The sequence below is a fragment of the Sturnira hondurensis genome, unplaced genomic scaffold, assembly GCF_014824575.4.
Source record: "Sturnira hondurensis isolate 20B ecotype Veracruz unplaced genomic scaffold, ASM1482457v3 Scaffold0018728, whole genome shotgun sequence".
Lineage (NCBI taxonomy): Eukaryota > Metazoa > Chordata > Mammalia > Chiroptera > Phyllostomidae > Sturnira > Sturnira hondurensis.
Genome location: NW_028091359.1, coordinates 1,576,964 through 1,601,358, shown reverse-complemented (window position 1 = coordinate 1,601,358; position 24,395 = coordinate 1,576,964). Strand labels below are relative to the sequence as shown.

General features: G+C 47.0%; 2 protein-coding genes across 3 annotated transcripts in view; both read left to right on the top strand.

Annotated features, from left to right (window-relative positions):
• The first annotated feature begins 86 nt into the window (after positions 1-86).
• LHX1 (LIM homeobox 1) lies at positions 87-8,525 on the top strand. Its single transcript, XM_037070166.1, has 5 exons — positions 87-1,645; positions 3,472-3,698; positions 3,778-4,055; positions 5,392-5,557; positions 5,875-8,525. The coding sequence occupies exons 1-5, from the start codon at positions 1,476-1,478 to the stop codon at positions 6,252-6,254; spliced, it is 1,221 nt and encodes a 406-aa protein (XP_036926061.1). The 5' UTR covers positions 87-1,475; the 3' UTR covers positions 6,255-8,525.
• A 3,524-nt stretch (positions 8,526-12,049) lies between these two features.
• The window catches only part of AATF (apoptosis antagonizing transcription factor), a 103,625-nt gene continuing 91,279 nt past the window's right edge, over positions 12,050-24,395 (top strand). For both annotated transcript variants that reach the window (XM_037069818.1, XM_037069819.1), the window contains exons 1-4: positions 12,050-12,295; positions 13,225-13,416; positions 16,806-17,237; positions 17,693-17,830. In XM_037069818.1, the coding sequence (XP_036925713.1) occupies positions 12,205-12,295; positions 13,225-13,416; positions 16,806-17,237; positions 17,693-17,830 (853 nt within the window). In that variant the 5' untranslated portion in view covers positions 12,050-12,204. The remainder of the gene's footprint in view (positions 12,296-13,224; positions 13,417-16,805; positions 17,238-17,692; positions 17,831-24,395) is intronic.

Here is a 24,395-nt window from a genome sequence, read left to right as displayed (position 1 = left end):
CGCGAGCCGCTGATTGGTCGCAGGCCGCCGTGACGTCGGCGGGCGCTGCATTAAGGCGAGGGGGCTTCTTCAGCTCAGCCAACAGCCAGAAGCAGTGACCGAGCCGCCGGAGCTGGGGAGAGACGCGCGGAGGCGGCGAACTGGGCCAGGAAACCAGGGATAGAGGGACGCTTGTCCGGGGAGAGCCAGCAACGAACCGCGGCCCGAGCGGCGACAGCGGCAGCTGGTGCCGAGCTGTTTCCGCCGCTCAGAACTGTAGCCGCCGCACCAGGACGTTTTAAAAAGCTCTCCAAGCTACTCCCCCTCCTCTCGACTCCTCCCGCTGCAAAAGGAAAAAAAAAAAGAAGGAAGGAAAGAGGCAGGAAAGGAAACCCCGATTTGCCACCAGAACGAAAAAAGAGGGGAAAAGAAAAAGAAAAGAAAGTCCAGCGACTCTGGGGTTGGACTCAGGCAGCCGGAGCGGGGGCCAGCGATGCGGGGCTGCGCGCCCAGGCGGCCGCGAGTTGTGACTGGAGCCACGATGCACGGCCAGGCGCGGTGAGGAGCCAGCCGGTTTCACCTCCCTGGAGTCCAGGCACAGGGAGGGCGGTTCCGAGAACACGGAGGCCGCCAGGCGGGCCCGGGCCGAGGCGACGGGGCTGGGGCGGTGGGGAGTGATCGAGTGCGCCTGGCTTCGCCCTCCCGGAGTTGTCCCTCTGCGCCTCGATTGACACAAACACTTCCCCCAAAGCGGAGAAACCTAGGCGACAGCAAGCAGCAGTCAACAACGAGATCTTCCTCCAGCCCTCCCCTCCCTCCCTCCCCCCTCGGTGCGCCCCCCGCCCCCTCTCTCGGCCCACCGTGGGCGCCCCGCGCTTCCCGACCCGCTGTGCGATGCCGGCAGTTTAGGATCCAAAGCTTCTCTACTCATTTAGTTCTCTTCTTTTATAAAAAGAGGAGAGGAAATCCCGGCGGCGGGCAGCCGGGCACACACACACCCACCCTCATACTCCGACAAAAGCAGATGCACTTTGACTTCTGACAGCTCTACCTCAAGCCCGAGAGAACTCGGCGGCGTTTTCCCTGCAAACAGAGCTCGCCGCGTCGTCCTCTCCGTTCGCCGTCTCCGTTTTATTTATTTATTTCCGTTACCGTCACCGTTCCCGGTGACCTTCACTCCTCCGCGAGTTCTGGGCAGAAGAGTCGCTTTCGCGTCCGCCTGAGACTTTTTTCCTCGCCCCAGGAGCTGCGGCGGCGCTGCTGTGCCACGGGGCCTGGGGACTCCCGGGCTGCGCACCACCGAGGCGCTTCCCACCCCCATCTGCCTCGCATTTCCCCCTCTTCTGATTTCCTGGTGTGGGTTTTGGCTTGCACCGCCGAGTGTGTATCCTCTTTTCGGAAGGGCTGGGGAGCTCGTTTCTTTCGTCTTTGGGAGTCGTCTCCTCGGCTCTACCTGCCCTCCTCTTTCCGGGCCTCACCCGACCAAACCAAAGACCATGGTGCACTGTGCCGGCTGCAAAAGGCCCATCCTGGACCGCTTCCTCTTAAACGTGCTGGACAGGGCCTGGCACGTCAAGTGCGTCCAGTGCTGTGAATGTAAATGCAACCTGACCGAGAAGTGCTTCTCCCGGGAAGGCAAGCTCTACTGCAAGAACGACTTCTTCCGGTGAGTAGTTACCTCGAGAGCCTCTGCTGCGCTCTCCCCGCGGGCCCTTCCCTGGCTAGCCGCGGATCAGAGGTCAGCGTGACCGCGTTAGGAGCTGCGTTTGGAGAGGGCAGCCAAGTCCCGCAGGCGCTGGCCTCTTCGCCAGCTGGCCGCTGGCGCCCGGGACGTGGCCCTGCTTGCATCTTGGAAACTGTGGGTCTTGGCTTAGCTGCACGTGCCTGGGAAGAAAGAGTCTGAGCCCGCCTCGGCCCAGAAAGCCCCTCCAAGCTTGGGGGGAGGCAGCATGGCCTCGAGCTTTGTAGCCCTAGCTCCTCTCTTTCGCAGTGCGTGGAGCTCTCCAACAAGCTCTCTGCATTCTCCCTGCCTCCTGGGTTGCTTGCCCTCCAGGCTGAGCTTTGAAGCCCGGACTAGCCCCATAACACCGACTTTTCCGTGTCCCAGAGGTCTTGGCGGGAACCGCCAGGTTTTTGCATGGAGTGTCTGAGTCGCTTGCCTTGGCAGCTGCAGGAAAGAGCCCCTATCCTGCACATCCCCGGGCGTTTCCGAAACCTCGAGCACCGGCCCAGGGCAAACTGCCTCACGGTGACGGTGAATTGCTGCAGCCTCCGCGAAGGTCTTTTCCTCTGCTTCCCTGGGCTAGGGGTGGGCGGGAGGTTTGGCCCCCACCCCAGGCAGACCTCTGCTCTGAGGCCGGGCTCCACTCGGAATTCTCCCAAGTGCTACTCGCCACCCTCAGCCACCTTCTTGCAGAGACCCGGGGTGGGGGGGGGGGAGGGAAGCGGAGATTTCTCCCGACGCCCCTCCTTCGTTTAACATTTTAATTGTATTCTCTTAAACTCACTGTTTTGTTACCAAATTGCCACAAACACACAAATCAACAGAGAACGGGAGCAAATGCGAATTATAATTCCCCCGCGGTGCTTGAAATCTCCCAGTTTACTCGGCTGACTTGGTCTCTTTTCTTCGGAGTCTGTAGTGACAGATCAAACTGGGAGAGGAGGTGACAGTTCAAAGCCACCTGTCCCGGGACGCGTGGCTGTGGTTGAGGCAGACGGTGAGATAGGGCGCTGTGCAGGCTGAGCCGCTGCGCCAGGGTGGGTCTGCCCAGTTTCCCCGGTACTGGCTGGAACCCAGCCTGGGAGCTGCGAACGGTGCCGGTTGCCAGTGGGCCCCAGAGGCCTGGCCCCCGCAAAGTGCCGCCCGGCACCTAAAGCCAAGCCACAGCTCTAGCTTGCGCCAACCTGCCCCGCTTTGGGCCTGGACGTGGCGGCGGTCCAGCTGCGACCGTCTGGGCTTCACCCGAGGCTGTGTGTTCACCCGCGGCGCGACTGGATCTTGCCAACCCCTCCTCCTGTGCGCGGGTCCTTAGACGGTGAAAGGGAAACAACTCTAGGAGAGGAAAGCGGCGCTCGGGATGCGTTTATATGAAGTTCTGATTAGAATTGGACAGTTTTCTGAATCTAGTCGGAAAATAAGTGCCTCCTTCCCTCTTCCCTTCGTCACCTTGCCGCCTTCTTCGGCAGCGCTTTCTTCCTCTGGGACGACACCGGGCATGAAGCGAGGGGTGGGAGCAGCTGGGGTCCCTCGCTCTCTCACCCTAGCCGTGTGCCTCTCCTCCCCGACTGTGCATGGTGCCCCCCTCTCTCTTTTCCTGCCTTCTTGCCTGCTTGGTCGGAATTTTGCCTTTCTTAATTTTTAGCCAACTCTCTTCTTGTTCCCCTTCTTCACCTTTCTTCACTTTCCACTTACTTCTTTCTCCATGCCTTTCTCCCTGCCTCCGTGTCCCCCGCCCCTAACCAACCTTCCACGACCCCGCTCCCCCGCAGGTGTTTCGGTACCAAATGCGCCGGCTGCGCGCAGGGCATCTCCCCTAGCGACCTGGTGCGGAGAGCGCGGAGCAAAGTGTTTCACCTGAACTGCTTCACCTGCATGATGTGTAACAAGCAGCTCTCCACCGGCGAGGAGCTGTACATCATCGATGAGAATAAGTTCGTTTGCAAAGAGGATTACCTAAGCAACAGCAGTGTCACCAAAGAGAACAGCCTCCACTCGGGTGAGGCCCCAGTTGGGCAAGTCCTGGGGGAGGAAGGCCCGCCAAGGCCGCTGCTCACCTGTCCCTTCCTTCTCCCCAGCCACCACGGGCAGTGACCCCAGTTTGTCTCCGGACTCCCAAGACCCGTCGCAGGACGACGCCAAGGACTCGGAGAGCGCCAACGTATCCGACAAGGAAGGGGGCAGCAACGAGAATGACGACCAGAACCTGGGCGCCAAGCGACGGGGGCCACGCACCACCATTAAAGCCAAGCAGCTGGAGACGCTGAAGGCTGCCTTCGCCGCGACGCCCAAGCCCACGCGCCACATCCGCGAGCAGCTGGCTCAGGAGACTGGCCTCAACATGCGCGTCATTCAGGTCAGGGCCCTGGCGTGCCACTCAGTTCCCCGGGGTCCCACATGGCTCCTTTAGGCCAGCTTCCAGGAGCTGAACAAGTTCTTGGAGGCTGGCGGAGGGGCAGAGAAGAAGCCCAGACACACCCCTACCCTTGGACTTCTGAAGCTCGTCTGATGCTTAGAGCTACTGGAAATCTCTGGGTCTCCTCTTCCTGGTCTAACGCAAGTGATAGTGGTGGCAGAAGGGGAGGGGGAGAGAGAGGGAGCTCAGCAGGAGGCTGGAGGAAGGGACATTGTTGGCACCTGGTGAGAGTCAGGACCCTTTTTTATGCACCCCCTACCCCTGTTCCAAAGCAGCCCAGAGGCTGCATGTCGTACTTAGTTGGTTCCTCTGGCTCCTGCACAAGGAGATCTCCCTCTGCGTCCCCAAACCCAACTTTGTTTGTGGGTCTCTTGCCCCAGTAAGACAAGTTCCAAACCAGAGGTTGCTCCTCTGAAGAGAAGTGGAACTCCTGGTTTGAAGGCGAGGTGGTCAATCCGGAGGGAGTCAGCCCTACCTCAGGCGGCCCCCAGTGGGATGGGGAGAGGAGGTGGCCATCTGGGTAGCTGTGCCGGTGTGGTAAGGATCTGGGACTGCATGTGATTCCCGTCGATTCTCGGTGTCCGGTTCACCGTGCCTGGATTATCTTTGTGGGTGGGTGTGCTTGGGAGGCTGAGTGTGCACATGTGTGCAAGTCGCCCTCTGAAGGAGGCCCTGCGGCCTCTGAGAGATTGTGCCAACGTGTGCACACGTGAATTGGAGGCTGCGTGTCTGTGTCTCTGTGAGTGAGAGGCTGTGGATAAGCATCTGTGGCACTGGGAGATTGTGTGTGGGTGTGAAAAGGAGATTGTGCGTTTTGGTGTCACTATCGCTGGGAGACTGAGTGTCAACAGGAGGCTGTTTAGTTCTCTGTCACTATCATGTTGGGAAGGGAGCTGCCAGCGACCATGAAAGGAAAACCGTGTGTGTCTGACACCACTTGGGAAGGTCGAGTGTCTATGTGCGTACAGCCCCCGAGAAGCTGTAACCGTGACAGTACGACTGTTAGAAACAGCTCCAGCTGCCTCACGTAGGGCAGGGCGGCTTGCCCAGGTCCTCTAGGCGGGAATCCTATTCACCATTGGCTCAGGGGCTGCCCTGCGCGGTCCTACTCAGAGAACCCCCCTCGCCATCACCATCACACAAAACACACACGCACTCACGCACACACCGAGAGCCCTGAGAGCTGGGCGGTGGACGCGGGTGAGAGATGGGCGGGGCGGGACCCCGGGGAGTGGGGAATGGGGACTTCGCGGCTTCACCCCCGCGTATGCCTCAGGTCTGGTTCCAGAACCGACGCTCCAAGGAACGCAGGATGAAGCAGCTGAGCGCGCTGGGCGCCCGGCGTCACGCCTTCTTCCGCAGTCCGCGGCGGATGCGGCCGCTCGTGGACCGCCTGGAGCCGGGCGAGCTCATCCCCAACGGTCCCTTCTCCTTCTACGGAGGTGGGTGCGCTGCCCCGTGCAGGACTAGGCCAAGCCGGGGCTGGCTTCGTTGGAAGCGGGTGGCAGCGGAGAGATGGGAGGAGGCTGGGAAGTAAATCAAGGGGGAGGTAGTGAGACCGAGAGCCGAATTCCCGACTCCGAATGAGGTGCGCGGGCTGGTAGGGAGCGTGCCTTGTGTGTGCACCCAGTCTCCGCCCTGCAGGGGAGCCCCCGAACCTCGAGCGCCCCGCGTTGCCCTGCGAGCCCGCCTCCCCGCCCTTTCTGACGCACCCCGCCCGGGGCCCCGCCTTGACCTCCTCCTCCCCGCCGCTCCGCAGATTACCAGAGCGAGTACTACGGGCCCGGGGGCAACTACGACTTCTTCCCGCAAGGTCCCCCGTCCTCGCAGGCTCAGACGCCAGTGGACCTACCCTTCGTGTCTTCGTCCGGGCCGTCTGGCACACCCCTGGGCGGCCTGGAGCACCCTTTGCCTGGCCACCACCCGTCGAGTGAAGCGCAGCGGTTCACCGACATCCTGGCGCATCCCCCTGGGGACTCGCCCAGCCCGGAGCCCAGCCTGCCCGGGCCTCTACACTCAATGTCCGCTGAGGTCTTTGGGCCCAGCCCGCCCTTCTCGTCGCTGTCGGTCAACGGCGGGGCGAGCTACGGAAACCACCTGTCTCATCCCCCCGAAATGAACGAGGCGGCCGTGTGGTAGCGAGGTCTCGCACAGTCCGCGGAGCTCGTGGTTGTACAGAAACGAACTTTTATTTAAGAAAAATAGAAAAAAGAAAAAAAAACCATAAAAAGCAAGCTACACCCCCCACCTTCTTCCAGCCTCGGGGACCCTTTTCCATCTAGGGAGACCGGATGGTAAAGGGGGACATGAAATAGGATCCAAATCTGCCTGGAGGGAGGACCGGGAGACGAGAGCTGGCAGGCAAGGTGCAGGACTGGGGCTCCCGAAGGGAAACCCAGACGTCTCCCCACCTCCCACCTGGACCCGGCTCCGCGGACAGATGCCGCGGGCGTGCGCGTCTAACAGGAGGGCGGCACAGAAGCACCCGCGGCGGCTGCTGGGGAGCGTAGCACCGCGGCTGTGCCAGGAGCCGCGGGCAGGGAGGCCGAGCCTGCCGCGGGATTGGGAGGTGAGGCGTCCCGGGAAGCTCCCAGGCCAGCCAGGAGGGTTCCGGCGCTGGGAAACGTAATAGTGTTGGTCTCAAGAGTTCAGCCACAGCGACAACAAACTCTTATAGCTTCAGAAACACCGACCTGCTGTGCATCAGGTGGGACTATATATATATATTTTTTGTCTCTCTGGAGTTTTTTGTTTGTTTGTTTGTTTCTTTTTGTTTTTGCCAAATTGCAAAATTCTAAATGTCAAGCCCTCAGTATCAACTCTTCTACCTTCACAAAACTCGACACACAGAGATGAACACAGACGCACTGGATAGGGTGGTCTCCAGACAGGCCTCTCAGTAAAACGACTTGAAAATCAGCTGTACTAAGAAAAATATTTTACTTTCTCTCTCTCTCTCTCTCACACACACACAGACACACACACACACAGTTAAAAAAAAAGACTAATGAACTAAAAACAGTCAACTGTTTACGTATAATGTTAAATTCAGGAGTTCGGTGTTTTACTAATATATCCTGTTTTGAATCCTCTTGTTCAAAAACACAATGTTTTGAGCAATCAACCAAAATTGTTCATTTTCCTTTCCTGTAGATGTTCTGACAGATTTGCAGGGCTCACAGCTCACTGTGCTAGTATGTGAAAAGGTGTTTACACGAGGCAAAGAGAAAACACAACATTCGGACACTTGCCAAATGGAATAATTATAGCACAAATACTGTAAAGGTGCCTGGCACCACGACCTGAGAAAGTGTTAAAAAAAAGTGTTACAAGGGTTAAGAAAAAACATCTTTGCTAATTTTTAGTCCTGTTGAACATTCATGGAATTGTTAATATGACTTATATAGACCCACACAGGTTTTATTTTTGTGTCTTTAAAATAAAAGTCCAAAATATTTAAATTTTATGGTCAAATATGCAGTCAATAGCTGCTACTTTTTTCTTTATATATTAAATTTCTCATATGTCTTTTATTGTTCTGATAAACCTAAGCTTGTGTGACCTCCAGTGCATATTAGACCATTCACTGTATGAAAGAAAACATGTTGAATAAATTTGTGAGTTTTTAATAAAAATAGAAAATCTGATGTTTAGATAACTGGTGTGTTATTTGATGTTTTAAGAGCGAGAAGGGAGACAGGGTGGAGAGGTGTCTAACCCCTGAGAAGCGTGGCAGGACTGGAGTATGTTTTTACCTTGGCTGTGGTTAAACCCCATTGCTAATGCCCGCCAATCTTTTCTCCACGGCTTCCTGCTGTTATTAACTACAGATTTGCATTCTGTGGATTTAACCGATACAGTTGAAGAGGTGTTTGCTGATAAGTTAATATGGAATTTGAATAGAAATCAAATCCATGGCTCCGTCATTAGGCGTGAGATCCCATGCACTCTCTCTCTCTCCCCCTCTCCACACAAACAAAACTAGACTTGTGAATGTCAGGTACCTGCAAATACATAGTTAGAGGTGGTCTTTCTCAGTTTCAACTCATTTCCCATAGATAATCCTGCTTTCTAATTTGGTGGTTTGAAAGATAATGTAGCATGAATGTACAGTACAGCTAGAAGTGAAATACCTTAATCCCTTTCACAGAAATGATATGAAATAGTTGTTTTATATTATTTGTTACATTTGGAGTTCCCCAGAAGGAAAACTATTTTGCCTGGTGCAGATACATATTACATTTCCCCCGAGAGAAGACTAAAAATAACTGATATAAAAATCAAATGTCAACTGGCAGTTGCCAATTAGTTCTGAAAAGTAGTTCCGTTCCTTCTAAGCCTTCATTAAACATGGAAGGAATTTAAATATTTTATCTACTATGAAATACGTGTGTGTGTGTTTTAATATCAGACACTGTTAGAGTTCCAGGATTTCTTTTCCGTATCACCTAGATTTCAGTCTGGATTATTTACTTCCTTATTTAAAAAAAAATCAAGGTTTTACATTAAATGGTATGTAGTTTCCAGTGTTGTTTTTATATTTTGTTGAGACACAACTAAGTGTATCTTTTCTGACAAGCAGGCTTTAAAATAAGCAATATTTCAATGCACTCATATGATGCCTTATCCAATGGGGAGGACTATCAAGGAGGAATATGACAGTGTTCTTGCAGAACTCCAATTTTATGAAATACAGGGAAGACTTTCGAAACACCTAGTTTCTTTATCTGCTTTGTATGCAATCACTGGATCGGCTTGTTTTTGTTCTTTTAGCGTTTGTGTTAAATCATAGCCAACTTATTTATTATAGCCACCCCTTTAAAGACGTTCATTTAACTGAACTATGCTCATTGGGAAGCTGCATTTTCCTATCAAGCCTGCTGAATTATTTAGCAGCTTTATGGTGGAATCAGGTACTTGGTAAGAAGCGTTTTAGAGTTGGGCGCTGGGCATGGACTCAATTTTTCTCTCGTACTCCATGGCAGCAGCTCAGTCTTTCCCCTTGGTGCTGTACCCTGAACTCTAACGAATACCCGAGCAGGTGGCAAAGCTTAGCAGTCAGTTTTGGCGCTGCCTGCGAGGAGGAGCTCTAGAAATGTCAGGGACAGTTCTGGTTCCCGTCTGAGCTGCGCTGCCCATCTGATGGGGATGGTGTGGCGCTTTTCTACCCCTGAGGATCAGAAGGGGTAGAAAGACTTGCAGGCTTGGCAGCCTGGTTTCTCCCTGTAGCCATCTTAAAGCTGCCACCTCTTATACCTTTCGCCACCTGCCCTCAGGATGCCAGCAGCGGGAGCCGCCATCTGCCCTGGGTGAAGCAGGCAAGACTCACCCGTTCAACTTCTTTGCGCTCAAGGAGACTGGGAGTCTGGGGGGCTACTTTAGGATGAGATGAGGCTTGGGAGGACTATGCATGGAGAACCAGGACAGGCATTGGCAGGGGCCTGGAACCTAGAGTTTGATAATATCTGAGAAAAGAGAAGAGGGGCAGGTAAGACCCTGGTTTCCCTAAACTCTTGAAACTCCTGGTCATGTGACAGGCAACTGATTGGGACCAAGGGGGTTATCTAATGTCACCCTTACCCATCCTTTGCTAGTCTTACAACTGTCTGCCACTTTGCAGCCCTTAGGCAGCAGGCAGAGGCACTGTGAGCGGGGAGACTTTCTGACCTTCTCTGGAGAGGATGGTTCTTTTGGGAGTGTGCTATTTATGCCCATCCCCCCTGCTTATCTCATCTGCTCTCATCCCTAGAGCAGTCAGAGGTTTACATTTCTTCTAAGAAATGAAGTCTTTGAAATATGCTCTCCCATGGTCCTCCCTCCATCTCTACCTCATCCCTTCTAGAAACTCTCTTTCCTTCTCAAGAAACTAGAGTTGGGAGGGGTAGAGAGAGCCTTAGGAGGTTGCTTTCCTACCCTATGCCTCAATTTCTCTCAGCTGCATCTGGAGTTTTAAAATTCTTTCCTCCATTCCTGGAGTTCCCTCCCAACCTGCAGTATGAGGTAAGAAAGCAGGGGAAGCATTTGGGGGGCCCTGGGATGTGTGCACAGGAGTAGAGTAGTCTTGGTTTCTTCCTCAAAGGGCTTCCCAAGTGAGTGGGGACCAGGACAGAGAAGGGAGAGGAGATGAGCAGGTCTACAGCATTTGCTGCCCAGAATCATCCAGCAGTGTCCTGTTTGCATGACAGCTTAGAGGTGGTCTCTGACCTGTTTTGCCCTCCTTCCCACTTCTCCCTTTTCTTTACCCCTAGGCCAGGTTTCTAAGCATTAGTGTCCAAAATAGGATGAGAAGAGGATTGTGGGAGGTAATTTCCTAAATGTGGGCTGAGAGAAACATTTTTGTCCTTTGAAGCCCAGGGCAATGGCTCCTTGTTGCAGCCTGAGGAGCGAAACCTGCTTTTGCTTTGAGGAGCTCCAGACACAAGCACCAGATTGCAATTACAGGAGAATGAAAAAAATATATATGCTGTTCCTTAGCCTCAATTTTCTTGCAGACAGTAAAAAGCAGTTTTCTTTGCCGGAGTCCTGCCTAAGGTGCTCTCATCCTAGCCTGGCATTCTTTCCCTTCCATGTCAGGGGGAGGGGGGGTGCAGGGCGGTCTATCCTAAGACAGGTTCTCCTTCCCCTATGCAGCAACAAACTAGAAAAGGGACACGGGACAAAGCACACTGAAGTGGTAGTCTCTCATTGCTCTTGATCCTAAAGGCATGTGAAGACTATTCAAGTCAGGGACTCTCACTTTCCTTGGGTTCCACAGTAAATGCTGAGAGCTGAGGGTTCCCTGGGCAGTTCTGCTATGGAATCCAATTGGCCTGGGCTGTACCCAAGAAGGGCACAGGACAGCCCCAGCATCTGACTTTCTGCATCCTTTTGAGTTAGTTTACCTTTAGGGATTTTTAGTTCTGTACGGGTGACCTCGGACAGCTGCTGGAAGGATAGATGGCTTCGTAAGCACACTTATCATCACTTATTGCTGTTTCTATTTTCATGTTTGTCTGCCCCTCTAGGCTGATCACCATCAGGAGAGAATCAGACTTACTCCTCTTCACATCTCTTCTATGCATCTCTTCCAGCAATGCCTGCCACATAGTGGGTGGTCAGGGAATGCTTGATGAAGGAAAGAGAATATAAAAGGATTGTATCTTTCCATGTGCCTGAGTGTAATTAAATTGATCCTACTAAGTCTTTATATTTTGAGTCTACCTGGGCCCTTCCAATGGCAGACCTGATTTTTTTTGTATTTGTAGACCAGTTCCAAGTGTCTGCGTATGCCATCATCTTTGACCAGCAAAAATATCATCACCGATGAGTGTGCAGGAGAGTAGTAATCCCCTTCCCATCCCTTTCCCCTGATCAGACAAGACTACTTGGAGAAACTACATAATCAATCTTTATTTAAGTACAGCCATGGCAATTTCTAATGATTCCTATCAATAAAAACGCCCGCAGTCAGCCTTACACTCACACGTACATGTCTCTGATGTAGGACTCCCAAATTCTGACTGCGGCTGGGCCAGAGGCCTAAGCCGTGCCCCAGGCCCCTCCGGATTGTGAAATGCTAGACCTGTTTTTGGCCCCAGTCTGTGCGTGCCCGAAAGCGCACCTGAGGCCCGAGATGCTTACGCTTTACTCCCTCCTCCTTCCCAGATCGGCCACCATGCCTCGCGGCTCCTTTACACTTTATTTGTAAGCATATCGTGGACAAATCTTGCGGTATATTTTAGGTAATGGGACAACGGCCACGCGCTTCTCAATTTTTGCTGAGCGCGGCGGTCAAGCAGGTACCTTGCGCAATCGCCCACCGCCTTAAACAGCCTCCGGACGCATGCGCATGCACACACGCGGCTGTACCGCCACAGTCCTTTCAACCTCCAGGGCGCTTCCGCCTTCGCTATAGGGTGACGCGAAGGCCCCGCCCCCTCCGGAACGCCTCCCGGAAGTTGCCAGGCGAGAGCTGGTCGCACCGTTCCGAGAGGTTCCTGGCTGAGCTGAGGAAGTAGTCTCCGGGCGAGAGGAGCCGGCGGGGAGAGTGTCCAGGGCTGGTTCCGCACGTTCACGTGCTCTGCTCGGAGGGGAGTGAGACCTGGTGACGATGGCTGGGCCGCAGCCCCTGGCGTTGCAGCTGGAACAGCTGTTGAACCCGCGACCACGCGAGGCGGATCCAGAGGCCGACCCAGAGGAGGGTGAGGCTGACTGGGGCAGCAAGGCCACGTGCAGAGCGGTGGGTCCGGTCCTGTGCGGCCTCGGGCCGCGAGTGAGGGCCGGCATCTTGTGTGGAGGAAAACTGACTTCTGGAGGGTTGCCCTGGGCTCCGGAGGGCCGCGGCTTCTGACACGCAGTGTAGCCTGGGCGCTCGGGTGGGCGGAGCATTCCTCGGGCTAGGGCTTGGGTAACTGGTTTTGGAGGGCTGTTGCAGGGAGCCAGAGTCTTAGGAGCAGAATGGAAGTTATCTTGCAGGATGCTTTTACAGGAATTGCTTTAGAAACGAGGAGAAGAAAGGCGCATCCGTTTTTTAAAACTCTTGCCTGTCCCTAGGAACTTACTGGGAAAATGAAGTAGTAGATTTCCATGGTGATGTTTAAGCCTCTTTTAGGCCTCGAGATACTAGCCCAGGGGCTGAATGAGACTCGGTTTGTAAACTCATGTTCAAGGTCTAGTTGGGAATAATCATGCTTTAGACTTGAACCAGAGAAGTGTGAGGAAGGGAGAATAATGAAGGATAAATGTGAGTTCTGGACTGTCTTAGGAACCAGGACTGTTGATCCAGGATAAGCAAACAAAACTCCTTAAGGGATAGGATGGAGTGAGGATAGAACGGGATGGTGGTTGACTTACAGAATCTGAGTGACTGTCGAACATGGAAGAAGAATTACACTGGTTTTATATGATCCATGGCGTGGACATTTCCTACTAGTCGATACAGAGTCAGCTTTCTATTCAGGGTCAGCAATAAGATTGGGGTCTGTCGGTCTGTCTGTCTGTCTTGGGAGCGAATGAGGTCCCCGTTCCTGGAAGTTGGCGGACATTCAAGTGGAAGTTGAAAGTGTTGGACAGGAGTACCATTAAAGTGCCTGCTGACTGAGAGAGTCTTATTACTTCCCCCTCCCCACAGCCACTGCTGCCAGAGTGATTGACAGGTTTGATGAAGGGCAAGATGGGGAAGGTGACTTGCTGGCTGTGGGCAGTATTAGAAAACTGGCATCAGCCTCCCTCTTGGACACAGACAAAAGGTATTCTGGCAAGACCACCTCTAGAAAAGCTTGGAAGGAAGACTGTTGGGAGCATCCTCCATCTGGTTCATCTGGTGAGTAGATATATTTGCATGGTTTATTTATTTGTTTTTGCACAGAGTCTTTCCTGATTTTTTCAGGGTTAAAATCCCCCCCTCTTAAATGAACTTTGCAAGGCTAGTCTGTGTTCCCCCACCTAATATCTTAAGGGAGCCCATTGATTTGGCATTAGAAAGGGCCTTAGAGGTATGTAATTTCACTTCGTAAGGAGTCTAAAGCCTGGATCTATCAAGTTGGTACATTCCTTATATTTAACCTAAGAGTTCACCCTAAAATGGAGTGAGAGAAAAGGCAGTATTAGATACTGCATAGGGCTTTGAAAAAGCATTGCCTCTGATAAGCATGTTGACAGAACCTTTTCCTTCAGTTTTCAGTCTTGCATTGGGTCACTGTATGATATCAATTTGTGAAGCTAATTTTTTGCCATTGTAAAAGTAATAATCCTTCCCTATTCCTTGCAAAAGTGTTAGAAGGTGTGAACTTACAGTTTTAAAGCAGAGTGGAAGAAGGGGCTGGATATGGTAATTACTGAGTGGGCGTTGTTTGTTTTTCTTCAGAGAGGTCAGAACTGCTATGTTGAGAATCTACAGATAATATGAAATAAGCTTCCACTTAGGTTATGATACCATATTTTGCCATGTATAATGTGTACTTTTTTGGCCCAGATTTTTTAGGGAAAAATAAGGATGTGTATTATACATGGGTAGTCTCTGAAATACCTTGTATCCTTGTGTTTTGTAATTATTTATTACATAAAATTTCTTGTACCATAATATGTTCAAAAATAAATGCTAAAGTTCCTTTATAATATGAAACAAGTATCTAAATATAAATAAAGATTTAATTAAACAATTAAAGTGGAAAATTTTTTTCCTGAAAGTATGGGCCAACAACATGAGTGCTCATTATACACAGGAGCGTATTATACACAGCAATACAGTATGTGTGATTTAGTCCTTGATGTAGTTCTCAGGATTCCTGATAAGCTCATTTCACATTCTTTGCCTAGAGACTGATAAAAAGACCAGTATGTGACAAATGTAATATTTATTAAACTCTTACCATGTGTCAGGCACTGTGGTAAGCCCTTTAAGTTCTAAGAGCCTGGGACACAATAAGTCCTCATTACGTATATCATCTCATTCAATCTTCCCAAAAGCTTTGTGAGGTTGGTATTATTTATTCCCATTTTATACGTAAAGAAATTGAGGGACAGATTGGTTAAATAACTTATTCAAGGTCATGTAGGTAGTAAGTGGAAGATCCTGGGCTTAAATAAGGAAGTCTGACTCCAAGATTTTTATTCTCAATTAGTGCTTTTTTTTTTAAAAGATTTTATTTATTTGTCTTTAGAGGGGAAAGGAAGGAGAGAAGGAGAGAAATATCAATGTATGGTTGCTTCTCATGAGCCCCCTACTGGGAACTGGCCTGCAAGCCAGGCATGTGCCCTGACTGGGAATCGAACTGCGATCGTCTGGTTCTCAGGCCTGTGCTCAATCCACTGAGCTACACCAGCCAGGGCTTAATACGTAGTTTTTAAAGAAGTACAGAACTCACCTTTAACTGGAACATAATCAACAAAAGAAAAAAGCAAGCAAAATATAACTAGAGACATTGAAATGAAGAACAATCTGACAGTAACCAGAGGGAATGTAGGAGGGGATAATGGGGGGAAGGGTTTTCAGGAACTAATATAAAGGACACGTAGACAAAACCAAGGGGGAGGGTGGAAGCAAGGGAGGGAGGTGGGTTTGGCTGGGGTGGGGGAGAGTAGTGGGAGGGAAATACAGACAACTATAATGAACAACAATGAAATAATTTTTTAAAAAAAGAAGTACTGGCCCTGGCTGGTGTAGCTCAGTGGATTGAGTGTGGGCCTGCAAACCAAGGGATTGCGCTTTGATTCCCAGTCAGGGCACATGCTTGGGTTGCAGGCCAGTTCCTAGCGGGAGACCAAGAGAGGCAACCCTAACCCTCTCCCTCTCTGCTTCCCTTCCCCTCTAAAGATAAATAAATAAAATCTTTAAAAAAATTTAAAAAAAAGTACTGAAGGCCTCTCAAATCTTTGTTTTGTTGTTAGTGACTGGTCCCTATATCTAATAATTATGTTGGCTGTACATGGGACCTTTATGTTCTACCATGGAAGAAATAGGAAAATCAGTAAGAACCTCAATCAGGTGATACCCGAAGAATAAGTAAAACCAGGACCCTTAACTAACATTCTGTTTACTGTAGGATCAAGTTCAAACTCCTTCCCATTAAAGGTAAGACACTCCTGATTTGGTCCCTGGGCAGCTTGGTGGGCTTGTGTCCTACATTCTGCACTCCAGTGTACTTTTATGGTGCTAGACGTTTGCATATGCTGTTTTCTCTTTTCTTTCTCCTTTCTGTGTCTGTTGAGCTGTTACCATGTGCTTAGTAAGTAAAATTACAGAATCTCTTACACATGAAGCCATCTCTCACCTTTGCAGGAGAGTTAGGTGGTTCCATCTTTATATTCTCTACTAATAACATTGTAACATAATTATTGGTATGCATATCTACCACTCCCACCAGACTATGAGGCCTTCCTCATAGGTATCACATTCTTTTTGTCATTCCTTGGCATTTTTCTATGCCTGGCTCATAATAGGTGGTTAAAAAATATGTAATAAATAGTGTACACTTGTGTGATAGAGATGGTACATATGGGATAGTCGATGATGACCTATACATTTAAAAAATATTTTTTAATTTTTTAGTCCTCACCTGAGGACATTTTTTTTCATTGCTTTTAGCAAGAGAGGAAAGGAAGGAGAAAGAGGGAGAGAAACATTGATGTGAGAGCAAAACATAGATCAGTTGCCTCTTGTATGTACCCTGACTGGGGACTAAACCCACAACCCGGGCATGTGCCCTGACCAGGAAATGAGCTGGTGACCTTTTTTGCCTTGAGGAATGATGCCCAACCAGTCAGGGTGTAACTTGTATTTTTTTAGATAGAGGTTTGGGAAAACTGGTAATTCTGTCATACCTGTTGAAATCTGACCCTTTAAGGTCTAGAACAAAAGTTTTATCTTCCTTACAGCTTTGCTTAAATTCACTGGTCCCCACAGTTAAAATGTCCCCTTTCTCTGGGTTATCAAAATTTTGTCAAAGCACTCTCAAGTCTTCTGTATTACAGTTTTACAAGTTTTTCCCACTAGAACCTTTCATTAGGATAGGATTAATGTTTTATTCATCATTTCTTCTCTGTTAGCATTTTCGAGGTAGTAGATGTATAAATAAATATTCATTGAGTACAGTGTACAATATATATTTTTTATTTTGATAACTGCCATGGTGCTTTAGATGACATAAAAAATATGGCCTGGTATTTGCCTCAATGTAACATCCATTATTCCTTCTTCTCTCCCTTGTTTAGACAAGGAAATATCTGATGAGGAAGAGTCTAGAGATGGCGATTCTGAGGGGCTGGGTCTGGAGGAATCTGATGAGGAGGCCATGAGTGCTGCTGAGGAACAGGAGAGTGGTGACAACGGGGACAGCAGTCAGGCCTGGAGGAAGGGGAGCAGAAGCCACTCCAGGAAAACGCCAGGCTTCAGTATCCAGCACATCAGTGACTTTGAAAAATTTACCGAGGGAATGGATGACCTTGGTAGCAGTGAGGAGGAGGAAGATGAAGAGGAGGAGAGTGGCATGGAAGAAGGCGATGGCGAAGAAGACTTAGAGGGTGCCAGTGAGGAAGACAGGGCTAAAGACAAGAACAGTGAAGACGATGGTGTGGTGATGACCTTCTCCAGTGTCAAGGTTTCGGAGGAAGTGGAGAAAGGCAGAGCTGTGAAGAACCAGATAGGTTTGTACATGGTTTGCTCTTTGCTCATTTTTCAGAGTGTCTGCATTTGGTGTCCTTTTTATTTTGTTTGTTTTTGGCTGTTCACTCTCTCCTGTGTCTGTCCAATTAGTTTGTGACATGCCCCACTTACCTAGAAGCCTAAAGCCCCATTCCTCTACGCTTAGCCAGCCATTTCTGAGCTGCTTAGCTGGTTCTGCTCTAGTACTTCTGGCAACTGTGGAAGATTGGAGAGAAGAGTGTTTTTCTCCTTTCTTTGGGCTTTAGCGTTCTCTCTCATGTAGCAAATATTTGCTTCTAAGATACTGAATTTATTACTATAATAGAGAGTGTTCCCATGGCATGCAACTGATAAAGCTGTGCTGCTTAGAGCCTAGTGTGATTTCCTATCCCTTGCACCCCTCCCCTCTGTAGAAAGATTGTATAATTGAGGAATGGAATTCTTTTTTCTTTTTCAGCACTGTGGGACCAGCTCTTGGAAGGAAGGATCAAACTACAAAAAGCTTTGTTGACTACCAATCAGCTTCCTCAGCCAGATGTTTTCCCTCTTTTCAAGGACAAAGGTGGCCCAGAGTTTGCCAGCGCCCTAAAAAACAGTAAGAATACTTATGCCGTGTTGGGATACTTTGCAGCACCACGGAGTTGAAGAAGAGAAGCTGTGGTTTTAGTGATAATATGGTATAAAATAGCAAGTTTTAGCCTTAAAAATAGAAGTACAATTCTTTTATCAAATGAAGAGAACTTTGATTGAAATGGATTGGGTGCTCTAGTCCTGTCTGTTCAGTTTTTTTCTTACCTGTCCCCTCTCCTTGGCTTTCCAAGTTACTTCTTTTAATACTCAGAGAACCCTCTTTGAAAACCTGCTGTCGTGGGAAGGGAGAGAAGGAGTGACTACACTCGGTTCATTTGAGTTGGCGGTACCGCATGCCTGGAAGATGCCTTTTTGTTGTTGTGAGGTTTCCAGAACACACTGAGATGACCTTGTTCGTATCTCCATCGGGTTGCACAGAGTGAGGAGAGATGATGACCACAGAGGGAGTGAGACATTTCAGAAGAGAATTGCTGAGCTGTGAAAACCAAACATTTTAGAAGCCAAAAAAAGACTTTAAAAATATTTTGTTTCCCAGTCCCTTTACTTTACAGATGAGAGAACTGTGGCCCATAGGGAATGAATGGCCCAAAGTTACAGAGCTGGTTCATGCATGGCAGGAAGAAAACTCCAGCTTTTATGCCTTTCCTTTTTTTTAACTTAAAACATTTTTTACTTATTGATTCTAGAGGGAGAGGGAAAAAAACACTGATTTTTTATTCCATGTGTTGAGGCATTTATTGGTTGATTTTTTAATGTGCCCTGTCCAGGGATTGAACCCACAACCTTGGCGCGTTGGGATGACATTCTAACCAACTGAGCCACCTGGCCAGGGCACCGAAGGTCTGACTGAGGTAGAGGCAGATTAGGGGTTAGTGTGATTGGAATTGCTATTCCTCGTTCACGTGCTGAGACTTAGTGTTTTCATTTGCTCTTTAAAACTTATTTTTATCTTACCATGGAGTTAGGGTTGGAAGGGACCTGAGGAGGATGTCTGATTTTGTATCTGCCTTTAGGGACAATCACCTTGAACCATTCAAAGTAAATATGTATGTAGGATTTCTAGGGGAGGGGATTCCGTGGGCCTTTCATAGAGCAGACATGGTTTAGTTAGGAATTACTTCCGAGAGTCCAGTCTTGAGGTAGTATGTCCTGCCGTGCTTGACGTCTGTTTCCTATGTGAGAGGCCTGGTTAATTCTTCAGGAACCCTGCAGATATTATGAGGGTGGGACTTTTATATTTTCTCCCCCAGCTTTTCCCCTTTCTCCCTTAAATAAATGATGTGGATTGGCAGTTTTCAAAATTTTTGAAATATTTGGAGCACTTTTCTGCTTTTTGTTGCCCTAGTACCCTAATTCCTTGTTTGCTTGGAATGAGTCCCAAATGGCTATAGGTTAAATGTCTGAAATGTTTTTGCTAAAGGACTTTTCCATTTTTTTAAAAATATTTATTTATTGATCTTTAGAAGGGAAGGGAAGGAGAGAGGAAGAGAAATATCAATGTATGGTTGCCTCTGCCGAGGACACACAATGTATCGTGTGTCCCCTGCCGGGAACTGGCCTGCAACCCAGGCATGTGCCCTGACTGGGAATCGAACCGCGATCCTCTGGTTCGCAGGCCCGTGCTCAATCCACTGAGCTACACCAGCCAGGGCTTAGGACTTTTCCATTGTTTGCTTATTGTACTCTTACTGCATGAGCCTTTCCTTTTTTTTTTGAGTCATCTTAAAATATTGACATTTTAAGAGTTAGTCAGAGCCCTACCTGGTGTAGCTCAGTGGATTGAGCTCGGGCCTGCGAACCAGAGGATCGCAGTTCAATTCCCAGTCAGGGCACATGCCTGGGTTGTAGTCCAGTTCCCTGCAGGCCAGCTCCCAGCAGGGGATGCACAAAAGGCAACCATACATTGATGTTTCTCTCCCTCTCTCCTTCCCCTGTAAAGATAAATAAATAAATAAAATCTTTAAAAAAAAAGAGTTAGTCAGTATCAGATATAATGGACACATTTTTTTTCTTGGATACAATTTAGTTTCTTTAGCTACTTCATTGTTATTTAACTTTTATAACAGTTCTGATCTTTTTAGTCTGTCTTTTTTTTTTTTTTTGCATTTAACCAATTGCCTCTTTGCCTCATTGGTGACCTCCAGTTAATCTGACAGATGTCTTAATCTGACAGATGTCTGTTAATCTGACATGGTGTATTATGCTGAAGAGGGAGAAGAAAGGAATGTTTGTTCATTGTCACATGTTCTAATGGGAGAGTGGGGAGCTTTCTAATAACCAGAAATTCTGCACAGCTGACAAGTAGTTAATTTTTGTTTGTTTACAACCTTCTTATGACAGTATGACATAATATGTTATATACCTGCCTGTCTTGGTAGACAGTTTAAGAACAATTTCTTGACTACAGTCGGAGCGGGTATAGCTCAGGGGTAGAGCATTTGACTGCAGATCTTGACTACATTACTGTGGGTGAAGAATGTATACAGTGTGATAAAGTTGGTGTGGAATATAGGCTGAATTTGCACTGACCTCAGAACGAACACTGGAACTTGTGTTAACTGTCTTTAACAAAATCTCTTTTCAGTTTGCTTGGTCTTACAGTAATTCAAGTCAGGCCGCCTAGGTTTAGATTTTGTCTCTGTGACTGTGGGTAAGTTACTTACCATTTTGCTAAAATGGTGATGATAAGGTTGTGAGGATTAAAGGGTATAATATAAAGCATTAGTGTAGTGGCTGGCACACAGCACCCCACAAGTGTTAGGTGTGGGGGCTTTTTCTGCTGAAAGAGGCATTTGGCAATGTTCAGCTGTGCGAATGATGGTCATCATTGTAACAAACTATCATCCACACTGTCTTCAGAGTTTTCTTGGATATTTTATTAGTATTCATATTCCATATATAATTTAAATCAATCATTTGCTCTATAAAGTGGGTAGTGTTATATTCTACCATAATACTTAAAATTCAACTTCTGCCTCTAATGCCTATGGAAGGGTGAGCTAAGATTTCCCTATTGCCAAACCCAGCGTACTACCTTCCTGAAATGTTCGACCTTTCCTTGAAATATTTCCCTTTGGCTTTGGTGACACTACACATGTTGTTTGGGTTCTCTTGCCGTTCTGATTTCTTCTCATTTCAGATTCTTCTTTTGTCCTCCCAATGTCAGTTCCATTACATTTCGGATCCTGTCCTCAGGTCGTGTTTTCTTGACACATTTTCTTCTTGGCATTGCCGTTTACTCTCACGGTCCTAACAAGAGCCTCTAAATCAGCAGACTTCCAGCTATATTTGAGTCACAGTCAACTTCTGAGCATGTCTGTGTATTTAGTGCCCTAAGCTGTACTTTTCAGAAACTAAACAAATATCTCTTTCCTTCCATAACACACACGTACTTAGTCCCCAGTCACCTTGATGTTACATGTTGGTAATTAACTCTTGAACTGTAAAGTAATTTCAAAGACATTTTTTGATATTTTAGTAGCTGCATAAGTGGTAAATCATGAAGTAACTTAGCAAAATTAAGGGACTTTTAAGGCACAAAGCCATTTCTCTAACAAGATTAGCTTTTTCTCTGATTTTATTTAAAAAGTTCTGCAGTATTAGAAGGCAGATTTTTTATGTTGGTAGCAATGATGTATAAGGAAGAGGGCAAGTCACTTAAGGAAAACTCAGCAGGAGTTATTTAAAAGTTTTCCTTAGGAGCTATATATCAAACCTGTATAAAAGTAGAGGGAATTGTACAATGAACATATATTGTTACCGGCTAAGTAACTATCAACTCACAGCCAGTCTTATTTCATCTATACCTGTACTAACTCTGCCCTTCTGGGTTATTTTGAAGCAAATACCAGACATCCTGTCATTTTATCCATAAATCAACATGTATCTCTAAAGGAAAATGATTTTTTAAAAATAACTTTAAAAATTTTTTAAAAGATTTTATTTATCTTTAGAGGGGAAGGGAAGGAGAGAAGGAGAGAAATATCAATGTGTGGTTGCCTCTCATGAGTCCCCTGCTGGGGACTGGCCTGCAACCCATGCACGTGCCCTGACTGGGAATTGAACCGTGATTCCTTTGGTTCACAAGCCTGCGCTCAATCCACTGAGCTACACCAGCCAGGGCAGAAAATGATTTTTAAAAAAATAATGACAATTCCATTATTTCACATTAAAACATTAACAGTGATTTTTTTAAAAAAAGATTTTATTTATTTAGTTTTAGAGAGAGGAGAAGGGAGAGAGAGAGAGGGAAAGAAACATCTATACATGAGAGAAGCATCATAGGCTGCCCCATGCATGCACTTGACCTGCAACCCAGGCATGTACCCCAATGCAGAACCTAACTGGAGACCTTTCAGTTTGCAGGCCAGCACTCAATCCGCTGAGCCACACCAGTCAAGGCAATGATGATTTTTTAATAAGCATAACTGATTTGAATGGATGAGTATTCCTGTAACAGGCACTCTCTACTATCTTTTTCAGAGTTTGCTCTGTAGCTTTAAATGAAGTGATTAACGGAAAGCCAAACTTCAGCCATAATAAGTTGACCTTTTAGTGAAATGCATGTTATTAATGTACTTAATGAGATGCATTACAAACTGCAGTGAGCACCATGTTTCGTTACAGGTCCAAAATGCAATATTATTAAAGACCTTTAATAGAAACAATGGTTGACATTTTGATATTTCCCATAAGCAAAAAAATCCAAGAACACAGTATAATGTAATATAAATATAGAGGCAGTGTTGGGATTTTTGACTTGCCTGAGTGTAAAAACAAATTCCATTGTTAATAAATTACATTTTGTTTGCTCCCCCTCATCTTTCCACTTATAGTTCATAGTCATCTTCTCATCTCTTTGTGGCCCTTCCCCTACTCCCTGAACTATTTTGACTTGAGTAGCCTAAAAAATTTAATGTTTATTTCACCTCAGCCCTAATAGATACCTTAAAGAATAACTTTTAAAATTTTGAGTAAGTCATGGGAAACCACAGAGAATTGGTAATGTTTCTGTGTTGTTTTTAATTTTATTTATTTTTAAGTAGGCAGTACATTCACATGGCTCAAAAGTGAAAAGATGCTAACAGCTTATAGAATTCTCCTGCTCACTCTTGTACCCTTGCCACCCAGTTCTCTGTCCTATAGGCAACAAATACTATCAGCAAACTCCTCCCCTTTTTAATTACTTAGTTGCCGTAGGTGACAAATTCATGAACATCTATTTCAGTGTTCTCTCAATTAACACTTTATGGGTTCATGGCAGAGTTCTCACAAATGATCTGTAGAACCCTGAAACATTCTTAATTACTTGGAATAGGTTTAAGAATTACTTGGGCCTAAGGTACTTACAAGCTTCTCCAAGAGTAGTATTGTGTAGGATTAAGGACCTTTATTACCGTGGACTTCATCTAGCCAAGATAAGGTAAGATTGATCTTTTTGTTTCAGCCTATGGCTATCGTTTTCAAAAACAGCTTTACTGTTCTAATTATAAAATTATAATTGTCATGCTTCCTTCAAAGATTCAGGAAATATATAAAAGGATAAAGAAGGAAATAAGGATGACTTGTAATCCTGCTAGCCAGAGGTAACCACAGTTGTTATTTTGATGAATATTCCTTCAGATCTTTTTCTGTGCTTACATACACACCCTTTTTTAAAAAACAAACACACATGGAATTTGTACTATTTTGTAAGTTTATTTTTTCTACTTAATATATAATTTCATGTCAGTATATTTAGATGTATATCAACATTTTCAGTAGCTACAGAATATTCCATTTTATAGGTTTATTGCAATTTGTTTAATCAATCTGTGTTGATGGATGCTTAGGTTTATTCTAGTTTTTCACTTTTTTTCTTTTTTTAGGTATATTTTATTGATTATGCTATTATAGTTGCCCCCATTTTTCTCCCTTTGCCCCTCTCCACTTGGTACCCCCCATTCCCTCTGGCAGTACTCCCACTTACTTCATGTCCATGGGTCATGCATATAAGTTCTTTGGCTTCTCTATTTCCTATACTGTTCTTAACATCCCCTGCCTATTCTGTACCTACCAATTTGTACTTCTTAATCCTTGTACCTTTTCTCTCATTTCCCTCATTCTCCCTCCTCCCCCTCCCAACTGATAACCTTCCATGTGATCTCCATATCTATTATTTTGTTTGCTTTGCCTGTTTGCTTAGTTTGTTTTTAGATTCATTTGTTGATAGTTGTGAGTTTATTGCCATTTTAATGTTCATAGTTTTGATCTTCTTTATCTTAAATAAGTTCTGTAGCATTTCATATAATAATGGCTTAGTGATGATGAACTCCTTTAACTTTACCTTGTCTGGGAAGCACTTCATCTACCCTTTGGTTCTAAATGATAGCTTTGCTGGATAGAATAATCTAGGTAGTAGGTTCTTTCTTGCTTTTCATCACTTTGAATACTTCTTGCCAGTCCCTTCTAGCCTGCAAACTTTCTTTTGAGAAATCAGCTGACAGTCCTGTGGGAACTCCTTTGTAGGTAACTATCTGCTTTTCTTTTGCCGCTTTTAAGATTCTCCCTTTATCTTTAACTCTTGGCAT

Excerpts from the sequence above, each read along its gene's own strand:
- LHX1 (XM_037070166.1), top strand. The coding sequence starts at position 1,476 with ATGGTGCACTGTGCCGGCTGCAAAAGGCCCATCCTGGACCGCTTCCTC. Across the intron at positions 1,646-3,471 it reads TGCAAGAACGACTTCTTCCG|GTGTTTCGGTACCAAATGCG; the intron begins GTGAGTAGTTAC and ends GCTCCCCCGCAG. Across the intron at positions 3,699-3,777 it reads AGAGAACAGCCTCCACTCGG|CCACCACGGGCAGTGACCCC; the intron begins GTGAGGCCCCAG and ends CCTTCTCCCCAG.